The following is a 15,177-nucleotide window of genomic DNA, read 5'->3' as shown; positions in this document are numbered from 1 at the left end:
ATATATTCTGTAAAATCATAATGATTGAAGAATAATTTGGATATTATAAAAGCTTTCTTTCCTTCTCCGTCTATATATACATTTTCCAATCCCACAAATTCTTTACCAATTGGAAAAGGAAACCCTTGGAGAAGAAAAAAATAAAACGAGAAGGTATTTTCCGTATAGGGGGCAAAACCGTCCATCAAAATTGATAAAAAGCCGTCCTCCAGGTCGGAGCCTCCCTCTCCTCTCCTGTTTTATCTGGTTTTCCTTTTTCCCCTGTAAACCGTTTTCTTCCTCCGTAACTCCACCACCAACCGACCCCTCTCTCTCTCTCTCCCAAACGAAAACGAAGATACAAAAATTTCAGAAAAAAAAAAAAAGAAAATCCGAATTTTGTAGTAATTGAAGAAAATAGGCGTCTTTCGTGTATCAGTCTCTTCTTCCTGCACAGGTTTGTGATTATCCTTTTTTTGCTGTAATTTTGTTTTTATTAATGTGGGTTAATTTTTGTGTTTGTATATATGTGGATTTGTTTAAGCATTTGTATTGAGTGTGTTGCATTACTTCGCCAATTTTGAGATTTGGGGTTTAATTGAGCAGAGGAAGTCAAGGGAATGCGATTTTAGGGTTTTCTCTCTGTGTCCGGACTGCTTTGGCGAAGGTAATTTTTTAATTGGGAATGGAAGGCAGAGTTAGGGTTTGATTTTGAAGTGCATTGTATTGGGTCGGGAGTAATTTTTTGTGGGGTTAAATTTTTGTTGTTGTTGATCATATGTGCTTACTGCAGTGTTTGAGTTAATGGGTAAATTTGCTTAACATAGGATGGCTTGTGGAAATTCGGTTTTGGTCGAGGGTCTTTTGCCTGAGCCTGTCACCGAGCAGCAGATGGGCTCGGAGATCTTGGTGCAATCTGTTTCTGAGCAGCCATCCTGCTCGGAGCCTTTACTTGATTCTGATGTTGACCATGCCAGTGTGCCAGATGGGGCTCTGGGATTGTCTAGGAATGATAATGCTGGTTTTGTGAGCTCTGGTGAGGTTACAGAGTCATGCAAGGTTGATATAGATGGTTTGGTTGGTGAGAGTGAGAATGCCAATGATTTGGATCTGCGAAGTAGGTTGAGCAGAGAGTGGAGGCTCAATAGGTGTTGCTCGACTGAGAGTCAGAGTAATGTTGATGGTTCCAATAGGGAAACTGATGGGACATGCTTGAAGGAAGGTGGGCCTGAACTTGAGGATGTATCTGCAGCTTCAGTTGGGGACTGTGAAATCCCCTTGGAAGTCATATGTCAGACTGGTTCATCAGGAGACGGTGTCCCACAGGATGAGCAGAGAGATGATAAGAGTGTTAGTGGTCTTTATTCTAAAGAGGTTATGGAAGTTACGGAAGAGAAAGGTGACATTTCTCTTGAGATAAAGAATGATAATCGTGAACCAGTATCTCCTTTGCAGGGTGGTGAAATTCCTTCAGAACTAGCAGAGATGGAAGCTTGCAGTAGTCCCCATACAGAAGAAAAGGGTTTCAACATCTTAGCGGGTCCCTCTTTGGAAGCTGCATATGAGGAGAGTGTTGTTTCTGGTGGGATAGAAGCTGATTTGTGCAGCAAGACATCACCTGTACGGGATGTTGGGATGCATTCAGAAGTATCATACGCATGTGGTTTGGTGACTAATTGTGACAATAAGAATGAACAGATGGATGATAATGGTGTTAATGGTCCGAGCAGCCTCTCTCCTGAAGGGACTGCAGAGGTTGTTGAGATGAAAAGTAATGTTGATACATGCACTCAAATATTTCCTTCGCAAGGTTTGGAGAGAGCCTTGGAAGATTTACATATACTTGATTTACCGAGTAGTTGTGCCCAACAGAATGATCAGAGTAGTGATAAAATTGCTGACGGTTCCTTGGTAGAGAGGTCTATGGATATTCTGGAAAAAAACAGTGATTCTATGACAGATTTAGAGGCTGTCATTCTCACCCAGATGTCTCCTGTAAAAGTTAATGTCTACTATTCTAAGGAAGGTTCCTCCGAAATAGCTTCCAACTGCAATATTGAGAACTCTGTTTCTATGCAGTCATGTCAAACCTTAGGGGTTGCCAATAACAGCGTCAATGGGCTCTGTACTGATATGGTTGTTGATATGAAAAGCAATATTAATCAAATATGGCCTCCAAAGGGTTGCCAGAGGACCTTTGAAGGTTCAGATGTGTCAGATTCGCTGAGGGTTTGCACCCAAGAGAATGGTCAGAGGAACGATAAGGTTATTGATTTTGCGTCTGCTGAAAGGGTATCAGACATTTTGGAACAGAAAAGTGATGCTACAACCGACACGAAGGTTGAAATTGGCACCCAGATATCAGTAATGGAGGAAAAAGTTTCCAATCTGAAGGAAGGTTCTGGTGGACTATCCCCCAACGATGTTCATGAGAAGTCCGTTTCTTTGAAACTGTTTCAATGTTTTGATATTGTCAAAAATGGCTCTTCTGAGAGCGTGGATGTGCCAGATAATGATTCCCCTGGTAATATTGATTCTAGCATTTCATTGGACTGTTCTGGGGAGAAATATCAAGAAGGAATTGATAATGTCAAAGTTGATTGTGTTTCTAAAACCAAATTTCCTGACATTGTAGCATTGTCTTCTCGAAGGAGTGGCCGAAGCCGCAAGACTAACACGAAAAGGGCTCCAAGGAAAGGCAGAAGCACATCTAAAGAGTTGCAACCACTTGGAAGCCTTGAAACTGTCTTCAAGGCTGCTGGAAGGAAGAGAAGCTGCCTTTCCAAACCAGCTCGTTCTTCTATATGGGGATTATTAGGGAGTGTAACACAATCTTTTGAAGAGAGTAACAGGCTTGAGCTCAGTCAAGGTAAGAGTCAAGTATCGCAGAAACGAAGGAGTGGACAAAGAAGTGGACAACGGAATCAGAGTGGTGCTGGTGGAAATTCACAAAGGTCAAGGGGCAAGGGCAATGCTTCAACTAACCATGTTCGTTTGAAGGTTAAAGTGGGGAAAGAATTTTGTAATAGTTCTCTCTACATCACAGTACCTGAGGTTGTTGATACCTCTGCATCTGCAAATTCTGTTGAAAAAGGGGATGGAAATGAGGGCAATTGGAGAAAAGAAACGACTGTTGGGAAGGATAGAACTTATCTGAATGCTCCTGTTCTGCATGTTGATCTGGCTAATAAGGACTTGGAGAGTGTTGTTCTCACAGAGAATTCAGCCGACGATGTGATTGATAACTATCGTGGGGTTTCATCTCATACAGTTGCTGTATCTTCAGGAGGATCATTTGGGACTAGCTTTACAGATCCTGGAACTTCACCTGATTCTGAAATTATCAATATCGTTCCAGATGCAGATGTTGAGGCAAGACAGCAAGAAGATTCTCATGGTGATGTTTTAACTTCTGACAAGGTTTTGGCTGCTTCTGGAGACTTTATTAGCACTAAGAGAGGGAATGAGAAGCGTAAAGTCCCTCATGCAAAAAATTGTGTTTGGGAAGGTGGTAAACTGTGTCCAGCAAGCTTGAATAAAGAAATGCAATCAGAACAAGATGGATGCAGGCAAAATCTGGATTTTTCTTTTAGTGAGATGCACATTTCATCCACCTGTGCAAATGCTTTGAGCAACTCATCAAGTGACAAGGAATCATCTTTGGAGGCACTGCGCTTGTCAGGAGAAACTGACCATGGAATTTCTGGAGATGTTCTTAAGGTGGAAGTGGGTGCAGACAATCTTGACGTGGGCTTAGGATTATCAAAATCACAATCCTCAAAATCTAAGGGACTGAAGCCTCCCAAGGGCAGGTCCAGAGCCTGTGGCTCAGCGAGCAAGAAGGGTAATGCTCATAGACTGACGGAAAACCAGAAAAAGTCTGCTAACAAGAAGAAAGTCATGGAAAAGGCTGATGGTGAACAGGTTTCATGCAAAGTGGCAAATCTCCCAGAATCAGGTACTTGTTTGTTAACAAAATGTTTATGTCTATCCTATTCTATATATTAATATGTCATCCTCTTCATCATACAACTTTTTTTTATTTTTGATATTTATTATATTCACGCTTGAGCTGATTTTACATGCATGTATGGTGTAGGCAATCACGTAGTGGACAACAATAGAAAAACCAACTCTGTTAATGATGCTGAATGTGTAGGCGTTCCTAACTCGGACATGGTACCTGTTGACATAGATAAGCAGTATTTACCACCGCGTAATGCTTGGGTGCTCTGTGATGATTGTCATAAATGGAGGCATATACCAGCTGAACTTGCAGATATTATAGACGAACAAAAGTGCACATGGTAAGCCATTCATTTTTATTTAATCATGTAGAAGCCGTTTAAGGATACATATTTCGTTATTGGTTTCCAATGTTTGTGTAGGATCATTAGAATTTAGCTGATGACATTGTATTTATAACAATGGTTTAATATATTAGGCTAAGTGGCTATTTGACACTTTATGATATCTCTTGTTGATTGCAATGCTTATCGATTTATTTTCTATCCTTACTTTGTGCCTTGACGTAATTAAACTTTATCAACTAATAAGTTGTGTAGAGAAATATGTGGTTTGTTCCTATTACAGTTATAATCTCTAATATATTATATGGGATTCCTGTTCTTAAGATTATTTCATGGACTTTAAGTCTAATATTATCCTCATTTTATTAATGTTTGATTTCAATTTGAAGGATCTGTAAAGATAACAAGGATGAAGCCTTTGCTGATTGCTCAATCCCTCAAGAGAAGTCAAATTCAGAGATTAATGCAGAGTTGGATATATCAGATGCCTCAGGTGATGAAGATGCATCTGTCACCCGATCAAAGTACAAAGAATTGGAATGTCGGCGTCCAACGGGTATGTGCTGTCTACTTATGATATAATAAATTGGGTTCAGCTTTTATTCTCTCGCTCTCTCTCTCTCTCTCTCTCTCTCTCTCTCTCTCTCTCTCTCTCACACACACACACACACTTGCTTGTTCACGCTCACACACATAAAAAATTTACATATACTTGAGTTATAGTTCTGATGCTTTTTTTGCTTTCAATGCCTTGCAGTTTCCCAACAGAATGTTGCAAGCATAAAAATTAATCAGTTCCATCACCGTAGCCGTAAAACTCAGAATATTGATGAGGTTTATACACGACTTAATTTTTTTCATAACCTGATTATTTTTGTGTTTTATGTCTGTTGTCGTGCTGTCAGTTCGAGTAGATTTGAGGGGAAAAGAGTAACCCTCTGATGTCCCTTGTGACAATAAGAAACAAGTGGACTCATTTTGTATGGGATGGCTCACACTTGGATAAATATCATATACATTGCTGGTCAAAGCCTTGATTGAATAGAAACTATCATATGAAATTGACCTGGGTCTCACTGCCACTTGAATTCCGCTGAACATACCCTATATTTTGAAAGCTTTTCATCAGTTATCTGAAAAAGTACATGATGTCTACAAGGCTAGTAGTCATAAATTTGACTTCATCAGTAATGTTTGCTGCAAAAATCTGAGAAGAGTTATGGATTTTCAAACCAGCGTATATAGTTTTCCTAATCTGTTTATGTTTCTCTATTTTCAGATAATGGTTTGCCATTGCAAACCGCCTTCAGATGGGCAGTTGGGTTGTGGAGATGATTGCCTGAATCGAATTCTTAATATTGAATGTGTTCGAGGAGCCTGTCCATGTAGAGACCTCTGTTCAAATCAGCAGGTATTTTTTATTTTTCTTATAGAAAAATTTGTGTTGTTGCCTTGTTGTATATATGGAATGTTTTTGTTAATATATTTGCTTACAGTTCCAAAAACGCCGATACGCCAAACTAGAAAAGTTTCGAAGTGGAAAGAAGGGTTTTGGCCTCAGGTTGCTTGAGGATATATGTAAAGGGCAATTTCTTATTGAATATGTTGGAGAGGTAAATCGACAAACTTTATATTCTTTTTTTTCAGTTTGGTTAGTTTATGCAATTGTGAATCTTGTGTAGGTATTTAAAATCTTAGGTACTTTGGTTGGTAATCAAAGCTAAGTTTATGTTTTAAGTTTTTACCCATCTTTGGTATGCTTCTCACTTGAATCTCTCTCAAGGGTTTTTTTTTTTTTCTATTACTCTTCTGTGGTATATGGATGCATTGCCTGTGCAGGATTCTAGAGTATAAGAAAACTCACTAAGTTATGAGATAATGTGAAGAAAGAAAAAAAAAAGACAAAATAAGGCACAAAGCTTATTTTTTTTACCTTCAGTTCAGCAGAGAGTGCTGATCTTGAAGTGATTTATAAGAAGAAATTCTAATACATATCTATGAGGATTGGTGGAGTCCTGTAAGGGCTTATGTAATTGTAATGCAAAGAAAAACAAAGTGAGATTCGATTATGGCAAAAGCATTAAAACATTCCACGGTGGTTTTAATTTTTCTGCTCTAATTGTTGGTTTCAGTGTTTGAACTTTGATTGTGTGTGTTTGCATGCTTGTCTTATGTATGTTTATATGGCATGCTTGTGTTATGCATGTTTATCTGTATCTAAGATCTCTGACTACATCGTCCAAGCAGGTGCTTGATACAAATTCTTACGAGGCACGACAAAAAGAGTATGCTGTGAAGGGTCACCGACATTTCTACTTCATGACATTGAATGGCAGTGAGGTTTGTGTAACTTTTTCCTGATTTATCCTCACATTTACCTTTTCCTTCTGATATTTTATCAGCAAACTTGCAATCAGCGTGGAAGTTTAACTTGCTAAAATGTTGCATTTTATATTGATATTCATGAGTGCTCTTTTATTTCAGGTAATAGATGCATGTGCAAAGGGAAATTTGGGGCGTTTCATTAACCATAGTTGTGAGCCTAATTGTCGCACAGAAAAGGTGAAGTCGCTTTTTTGCAATTACATTCCTTTTGTGTATGTACAAGCTATTGTAAGGACTGTAAAGTTTAGGGGCAGGGGTTTGTACATGAAATTTGGAAGCACCCTTTCGGTTATCCTATTGCCATGGGCACTTATATCTAAAATTTGGCTTTCATTTTTTGTTTTCTTGTTTTTGTAATGTATTACACGACCTCCTTCACATGCTGGCTGCTTAAGTGTAATCCTTGGGAAGCTGCTCGCTTTTGATTTACTTTTACTCGTTTCTTCATAATCTTTAACTTTTTTTTATTTCTATTGTCAACAGTGGATGGTGAATGGAGAGATTTGTATAGGACTATTTGCATTGAGAGATATAAAGAAGGTAGCTTGCACCTTCAAGAATTACTTTCATCTCTTTAATGTTTTGAATGCTTGAATTGCGCCATTAGTCATAACTGCAAGTCACATGGCTTACGGCCCTTTATGAGCTGGAAAAATCAGTTTTGAGTTTCTGATTTATTCATCTATAGGACAGGCATATCCTGACATTTCTGTTTTGGATCTGTATGACATAGAAGGTTGACCTAGGTCAGGGTAGTGTATATGCTGTACATTTTAAGGACTTTACTATCATTTCTACTCATAAACATGCTATTCATGAAATTAATCCAGATCTACACTGGTATGTAATTTTAGGTTAAAGGTTTTTACTGGTCACCTCTTGGAGAATTTATTATTTCAGCACCCTTGTCGACTCATTAATGGCTCTTACACAATTGACAGTTTTATTGCTTGTCCTGAGTGTAATCCAGTTGTCTGGAAAGAGTATATTTTATGGTGGCCATTTGCCAAATCATGTAGTTATCCCTTTACCGTTGGAGACTGATCCACCTTTTCGATGGACTTGCAACTTGCAAGTGTCCCATTACTAGTGTTCTCTAGATATAATTTAAGTGAAAAAAAGGATCTAGAATTAAAATAATCCAAAGGGAAAACAAAATAGCCTTGAATTTTTGAGTTATGTCTAGCAGCCTGTTTCCCTGCATTTGCTTTTGAAGCTGTTATTTTTAGCTATATTTTTTCTTTTTCATTGCTGTGTGTTGATAATCGTCGTTCTGTATATATTGGCCCATATTATTATATTTCAGGGTGAAGAGGTTACATTTGACTACAACTATGTAAGGGTTTTCGGAGCTGCTGCCAAAAAATGTCACTGTGGTTCATCTCAATGTCGGGGTTACATAGGTGGTGATCCTCTTGATACCGAAGTCATTGTTCAAGATGATTCAGATGAAGAATATATGGAGCCCGTGATGATCCCAGAAGATGGTGTATCTGAAGATAGGTCTGACAATACGTTGCCTGCAAATAAAGTAATTGATAATACAACAGTTTCTATTGGGGAATTGGAGTTTACCACACAAAGAGAGGAGTCCTTGAATCAATCTGATTCACTTGTTTCTCACATACACGATTCATTGGAATTGAATCACTCAAGACAGAAACCATCTTCTGTCCAACCAGTTGAAGCTTTCCAACAAAGAGAAGATGTAACTAGTGTACCCATACCTGCTATTGAGCAGGAAATTTTGGGGGAAAAGGAGACTACAGAAAAATCCTCAAACTCCTCTGAAACACTAGAGACTACTCCAATAAAAGTGCTTGGCAAATCGTTATCTGATGGCACTGACAGTAACAGGAAGTCCAAGTCTGGTACAATTGAAGTTGGACAGGTTCCTTCCAAAGTGTGTTCTAATGTGAAAACTTCCAAATCAACCAGTTTTGTGAAGAAAAGCAAAGTGAAGATTACCCCAAGTGGTAACAAAATTCAAGTGGCAGCCACCAAATCTCACGTGCTATCTATCAAACCCAAACGATTAACAGAAGGTTCAGGTTAGGGATTTTTTTCATCTTGTTTTATTTAGAGTTAGAATTAAGGGATTCGTTGATTGATTGAGGCTTGATGCAAATGGTTGCAGTTGAGGAGAAGCTTAACGAGCTGTTGGATGGCGACGGAGGGATAAATAAACGGAAAGTAAGTGGTAGCAATGGAAGCTAATGTGCTTCATTTTGTGGATTCCTTGTCACATTTATTCCATTCTCTTATGGGCCTGTATTTTATCATAATAGACCTTTCATTGGTTGGCTATTTTACTCAAATCATGTGTGTTGTTCTGTCTCTGCTACTGAGCACGCTGCATCCCATTTTCTTTTCAATGTCAATTTTGAAGCATTTACCATTGACAGCTTTTTCTCCTTTGTTACTACATAATTTTTCTTATATTGGTAGTTTATATATGCATGGTATTTTCTTACAGGATTCCACTAAGGGCTACTTGAAGCTTCTGATCCTTACTGCTGTATCTGGTGACAGTGGCAGTGGTGAAGTAATTCAGAGGTATTTTGAAACTTTTTACTTCATATTGTTGCCTTTGTTGTAATATTAGCCACTTTTCAAGCTTCATTTATTGTCGTTGAGGTGAAGTTTGTAGATAACAGTTCTCCATTAAAGTCTTTTTTCCTTTTTTGCAGCAATCGAGATCTTTCTATGATCCTTGATGCGCTTTTGAAAACAAAGTCACGGGTGGTTTTGATTGATGTAATAAATAAAAACGGTGTGTACCCTCCTTTTTGTCGCATAGCATGCTAACTGTTTCCCCTTTTGTCGGTATCAAATGAATTAATTTATTGCTGCCCCATTTGCTTCCAATAGTTGAATATTTTTTTTTTTTTGTTAGGTTTGAGAATGCTACACAACATAATGAAAAAATACAGAGAAGACTTCAAAAAGATACCAATCCTTCGGAAGCTTCTGAAGGTGTGTGCACTGGAAACTGTTTTAGTTATATACTGTGTTTTTTAACTCCAGCTGTAAAATTGCCCGTGTTTCAAGTATTAGCTCTGTGTGTGTGTGTGTGAGAGAGAGAGAGTGCCTTCAGGGATTCAAGAAAAATGTGATAAAGAGAACATTTCTTTGTCAATATTTTGGTATTCAGCTGACTAATATTATTTTCGCAGGTCCTAGAGTATTTAGCTATGAGGCAGATACTTACATCAGAGCATATTACTGGAGGTCCTCCCTGCGCTGGAATGGAGAGGTAATTATTTGTTTCGTCGTTAAATTTGGTTATTGATTTGTTATAATCACGTTGCTCCTTTCTTCTCCTTTGTTGGGGTGCACTGTTTGAGTTTGACACTGGAAGTTGGTTTTAGATTTAACTGATGGCATCGTTTCGAAAAGGTTTTCTAGTTGCTTTGCTGTTTATGTAGAGAAGCAATTCTGATATTATTACATGTTTGGGAATATATTTGGTCCCAAGACCTTCACTCAGTTGAACACTTCCAGCTGTTCAATTTTTTTTCCTGCAAATTGATATCAGTCCTCAAATTTAAAAATATTGCTTATTTCCTGATAATTGTGTTTCTCTGCAGCTTTATGGAGTCAATGCTGTCACTGACAGAACACGAAGACAGACAGGTCTAGTTTTGAAAAATCTGTGTAGATTACTTGATCACCTATTTTGTTATCCTTTTTATTGAAATAGTTGCTTAGGCAGGCTTCATTTGATGTTCTCTGTCATATGTTGGTGCATGATACATGGACGAATGAATATAACCTCTGAGTCTGAATCAGTTGAGGATTATACAGGTCCACCAAATAGCACGGAATTTTCGAGACAAGTGGATTCCTAGACCTTTCAGAAGACATAGCTACATAGACAGGGTTGATAGCAAGATGGAATTTAACAGAGGTTCAAACTCCAACAGACTTTCCCCATCACATGATGATTGGCGTGATCAAGGTGGAAGGTCTACTGAAGCTATAGATAGTTCCAAACAATCAATGGTTTCAACAACTTCTGTGAGTACTGGCTTCCAGGAGGTCTCTTCTGCACCTTGTACGGGTGGTTGCCCTACCAGTGAGACAAAAGTTCGCAAGCGTAAAAGCCGATGGGATCAACCAGCAGACCCAGATTCAAGTTTACTTCAGAACAAAGAACAGAAGAGCGAGTCTGGATTGCATAGACAGTTAGCACCTAGTCCATTGCCTGGGATAGGTGAAATATCATTGCATATCCAGAGGGTGAGTGGAGAAGATGGAACTTGTTCCAGCAGTGTGCATGGTAACTGTCAGAAAAATGATGGAACAGAGATGAACCTCGACGATCTTCCTCCTGGGTTTGATGCCCCTGCAATTTCATCTTTTGCTTCGTCATCATTTTGTCCTTTGAAGTGTCCTGCTGCTCCAGTGATAGGGCATCCACAGGAGAAATTTGTTTCTCGCTTACCCATCTCGTACGGAATTCCACTGTGTGTCATGCAGCAATATGGGACACCCCATCTTGCTCCTGGGATACCTTTTCTTCCTTTCCCACCATTACCCTCGGTGCCCCGTCACAAGAAAGGCCCTTCACCTTCTCATCCCATCAATCATGTGGCAGTTAGTCAGCCTGCAGAAGGACAACATGACAGGTGTGTTCCTGCAATTTCTCACTCTAATGATAGCATTCCTAGCACAACTGGTGCCAATCAGGCAGAGTTTAACATTCCATGCGTAAACAACCAATGTGCATCTAAGCGGCCGAGAGAATTCTCGAATGATTTGGGAAGGAGATACTTCAAGCAGCAGAAGTACTGGAATCATAATAATGATAATAATATTAATACAAAATTTGGACCCCCATCTTTCGGCGACAGAAACGGGTGGGGGTGCAACGGAAACAACTCCCAGGGTGGAGCGAACAGCAGCATAGGCGTAGGAAATGTAGCAAATGAGCATACAAGTTCATTTTATGCAGAGGATTTAAGCCATAGGGTTGAGAGAGCTGGAAATAATGCCAGTCAGCATTCACACCACCATTGATCAACATTCTTTCATAGGATGAGGCTGCTTAGCTTATTTGCTTTATACCTCATATGTTTTCCACAATTCTTTACTTTCCCTTTTCGGGTTTATTTAATTGAAATTTTATTCGATATTCAAGTCTTCGAATGAAAAAAATTGCTCCCGTATGGTCATGTGCTCGTACAGATACTGATATTTTTAATTTATGTAACATTCTCATTGTGATTTATTGCTTTCTTTGTACTCGGCCTCGTTGTTTTAGGCCTCCAAGCTGAGCTTCATGGCCTTCGATCTTTAGCGTTTTCTGGTGTTACCAGAACAATACTGATATGATTTCTGAATAACGTTTTAAGATTATGAAGACTTTATTAATGTTGTCCATCAAGTTTGTCTCTAATCATGATCTGTGATCTTATTACAAGTCTCTGTCTCTGTGGGGACTTATAGAGTAGAGTCAAAATTTTGAGTTTTTGATTCATTTATCCGGTTAGGTGAATTGTGTTCAGCTTTTATTTGTCGAACATCGAATGATTAATTCTTGAGGTGGCGGTATTCCTAATCAAATCATGTTGTTCATCACTTATCAATCTTCATTGCTCGATGAATGCAAATACTGCAACTCTGGTGCATCATTGATCGACGTTTTTCTCCATTTTCCAAATGTGGTATTTATCAGTCTTAAGTAGTATTTTATGTCACAGCTGCGCTGTCGGGCCACGCGGCGTGACGCTAGCTCAACCATTGATAATGACAAAGTTACTTTAACGGATGTTTGATATCAAATTATTGCTGACTAATTGTGTTATTTCGCTCAACTCTGATCCCCATTACCGTTATATAAAAAATAAAAAAATAAAAAATTCATCAAACTTGCTGAGGACTTATAACACACAATAAATAACACAAATAAAATTTTATGCTTGTATATGTACATAAATAATTCCGAGCAGGCTTCCAACCCGAAAATATACATACATTTGAATTAACATTTATTTTGCTTGCAATGCAACTGCGTGGTTTTTACAGCATCAAAATCTCCTTAGAATGGTTCTGATGTGAACAAAACACCAAGTTCTAATAAACGTTTTGTGCTTCCTCCAGCCACTGAAGTACTTCCCAATCACCTTCTTATAACTAGGCCTCTGCTGCACCATAATCCAGTATTTAGCCGTGTTCGGCCGGCTATCTATATACTCTTCCTTCAAATTCAAGAGCACTAGCCGTGCCAGCACAGGAACGAGCATCACATCCGCCATGCTAAACTCTTCCCCGGCCAAATAAGCCGATTCATTCAGCTTTTTTTCGACTTGATCAAGAAGTCTTATTAACTGTTCCTTGCTCTGTTTCAAAACCGCGGGGTCTTTTAACTTGTCTTCTGTCTCGTACACTTGGACTAACTTGGCGTGATAAGCAGCAGCTAGATCAGTAGCATCCGCCATTCGAGCAATAATCACCTGCCTTATGAACTTAGAGACATAATCGCGGTGCTTCTTTGGGATGTGAGAAAGCGTAAAGAACTTGGGGTTCCATTGTTTTATTCTGTGCATCCATGCAGTCACTTCTCCGCCACTTGAAGGGATGTTCTCTTTCCCTGATGAGACTAGTGCAATTCTTTCCACATACCTGGATACACAAATAGCAGTTTAAAATCTTCCTCGTTTCATAGTCAACATGTTTTGGAAACAATAACACATTGCTTGAAGATCGAAAGAGAAAACTGTCAAGGCCAATATACTCGAATGCTATTCAACATTCATTATTATGTTTCGCTTTTACGACACAAATCTATAGTGAATTCTAAAATCGATAGCATATAACTTATATAATACAATATTATCAGACTGTGTTAGTGAAATGTGTAACATACTGAATGATCTCAATGGTGTTGTAAATGATATGGTGCCCGTTCTGGAAAACCGGGAGTTTTGCACTCGGATTCCTCCTGAAGAATGAGGCATCCATGTTCTTGACCGTCACGGGATTGACATGGAATGATGTGTAATCAATGCCTTTTTCCTCCAAGGCAAGTCTCACTCTCTGGCTATCCAATGAGTAAGGATGGTGATATAACTGCATGGTTGAGAAACCGGGCCTCTCTTCTGTTTCGTCCTTCAAATGCTGGGCTCTGCAAATACAACTAACATGTTAATCAAAGGCGAAACTTTAAACAATGTGTGCATATAAGTAGATGATATTTTACACCAGTTTTCTCATCAGACTGGTAAACGAGTTCTGCAAATTGCTACTGAATTTTACAAACAAAAAAACCAAGCTTGGATTTCACATGCGAACTTTGATTCCAAACCCTACTAACGAACTGAGCCCGACGGATCAAGGTACGTCAAAAACACCACCTTAATCAATTCAAAAGACAAAAACATATCAATTGCAACAACAGCCAGCAATTCAGATTTTAACCAGACCACGTCTGATTGTCTATGGCAACTCAAAAATTAGAGAATTAAAAGCTCAAACGTCCCAAAATTCAAAGTTGAAGCTTTCTAAAACCCCAATGGAACACATTCAATGGAAAAACTATACACTTCAGAAAATTGAAAATTCTCAAAAAACCAACTGGAAATTCAAAACTTAATTAAAAAAATAAAAACACAGTCAAATTCATAACATAATCAACTTCCGCACCCAAAAAATAAAAACATTGTCAACAAAGACAAGCAAGAATATCACAATATTAGCAACAAAAACAATGAATCGACAGTAAAAGTAGTGATTCAGAACTTACCCAGAAAAGCAGAAGACTGATTAGAAATTACTATTTGGGTTGGGAATTTGACAAGTTTGCAGGAACCAGAAGGAGAAACTTGACCTCTCCTCTCTCCAGATGGATAAAAAGCTGGAAAGGGGGAACATTCGCAACTGTGAGGTACTATAATCCATGCTTCCAAAAGTTCCAATTGGAAAGTGGAACACAACTTTTTGGATTCTTACTTGCTCGAGTAGGAAGGATTGGTGTACTCGCTGTCACGTACCGCACACGCGTCCACCTGCACAATTTCCCAGATTACTTACCACGACACTTCCCGCGGTCAACTTGTCCAACTTTTTGGTCGGCACCTCCTTTCCTTTTCTCTATTATTGAACGAGGAATGTTACGACTCTCTTAAACGAATTTTTTTGTCACTTTACAGTTTAAAGTTAATTTTTATATTTTATTATAAAATATTATATAAAAAACATAAGGTGTCAAAATATAAAAATGTATAATCATGACCATAAAATAATATTTTAAAATTTTCTATAAACAATATGAAGGTGTCATAATAAATTAAATAGTCAATAAATTAAATAGTCATAATGCGAACAGTCAAAATTAGAGTTTAAGTGTCGAACACTCAAACTCATCACACGGAATACATTAACGTTATCATCTTTAATACATTTTTGAAGTAGTGGATTCGGACACTTACATGCAAATTTTAACACATATTTGGGGACTGTCCCTTTGAAGAGCATTGATTTGTTATCGGTTATCAAACAA

At 38.4% G+C, this 15,177-nt stretch overlaps 2 protein-coding genes across 4 annotated transcripts; one reads left to right on the top strand and one right to left on the bottom strand.

The window, feature by feature from the left end:
* The first annotated feature begins 113 nt into the window (after positions 1–113).
* LOC137730493 (histone-lysine N-methyltransferase ASHH2) lies at positions 114–11,905 on the top strand. Of its 3 annotated transcripts, none has more exons than XM_068469497.1 (19): positions 114–436; positions 586–646; positions 807–3,937; positions 4,139–4,286; positions 4,679–4,845; positions 5,047–5,123; positions 5,569–5,700; positions 5,786–5,902; positions 6,537–6,629; positions 6,774–6,851; positions 7,158–7,214; positions 7,981–8,725; positions 8,812–8,867; positions 9,151–9,230; positions 9,365–9,447; positions 9,571–9,650; positions 9,851–9,930; positions 10,265–10,310; positions 10,482–11,905. In XM_068469497.1, exons 3-19 carry the CDS (start codon positions 808–810, stop codon positions 11,694–11,696), a joined length of 6,384 nt encoding a protein of 2,127 aa, XP_068325598.1. In that variant the 5' UTR covers positions 114–436; positions 586–646; position 807; the 3' UTR covers positions 11,697–11,905. The 3 variants fall into 3 exon arrangements, with proteins under 3 accessions (XP_068325598.1, XP_068325584.1, XP_068325590.1); XM_068469483.1 differs by having other exon boundaries at positions 4,079–4,286; XM_068469489.1 differs by lacking the exon at positions 586–646 and having other exon boundaries at positions 4,079–4,286.
* Positions 11,906–12,576: 671 nt separating this feature from the next.
* Positions 12,577–14,581, bottom strand: LOC137730513 (glutathione S-transferase TCHQD). Its single transcript, XM_068469507.1, has 3 exons — positions 14,422–14,581; positions 13,546–13,803; positions 12,577–13,301 (listed from the first exon to the last, which is right to left on the bottom strand). The coding sequence occupies exons 2-3, from the start codon at positions 13,752–13,754 to the stop codon at positions 12,707–12,709; spliced, it is 804 nt and encodes a 267-aa protein (XP_068325608.1). The 5' UTR covers positions 13,755–13,803; positions 14,422–14,581; the 3' UTR covers positions 12,577–12,706.
* Positions 14,582–15,177: the final 596 nt, after the last annotated feature.

The sequence above is a fragment of the Pyrus communis genome, chromosome 1 (assembly GCF_963583255.1).
Source record: "Pyrus communis chromosome 1, drPyrComm1.1, whole genome shotgun sequence".
Classification (NCBI taxonomy): Eukaryota; Viridiplantae; Streptophyta; class Magnoliopsida; order Rosales; family Rosaceae; genus Pyrus; species Pyrus communis.
This window is presented reverse-complemented; position numbering and strand designations above follow the sequence as displayed.

What these genes read in the sequence shown, in the direction of transcription:
- LOC137730493 (XM_068469489.1), top strand. Translation starts at nt 808, where the DNA reads ATGGCTTGTGGAAATTCGGTTTTGGTCGAGGGTCTTTTGCCTGAGCCT. An exon ending in ACCTCTGTTCAAATCAGCAG is followed by an intron (nt 5,701 to 5,785) that starts GTATTTTTTATT and finishes ATTTGCTTACAG; the next exon opens with TTCCAAAAACGCCGATACGC. An exon ending in TGATGTAATAAATAAAAACG is followed by an intron (nt 9,448 to 9,570) that starts GTGTGTACCCTC and finishes TTTTTTTGTTAG; the next exon opens with GTTTGAGAATGCTACACAAC.
- LOC137730513 (XM_068469507.1), bottom strand. Translation starts at nt 13,754, where the DNA reads ATGCAGTTATATCACCATCCTTACTCATTGGATAGCCAGAGAGTGAGA. An exon ending in AACACCATTGAGATCATTCA is followed by an intron (nt 13,302 to 13,545) that starts GTATGTTACACA and finishes TTGTGTATCCAG; the next exon opens with GTATGTGGAAAGAATTGCAC.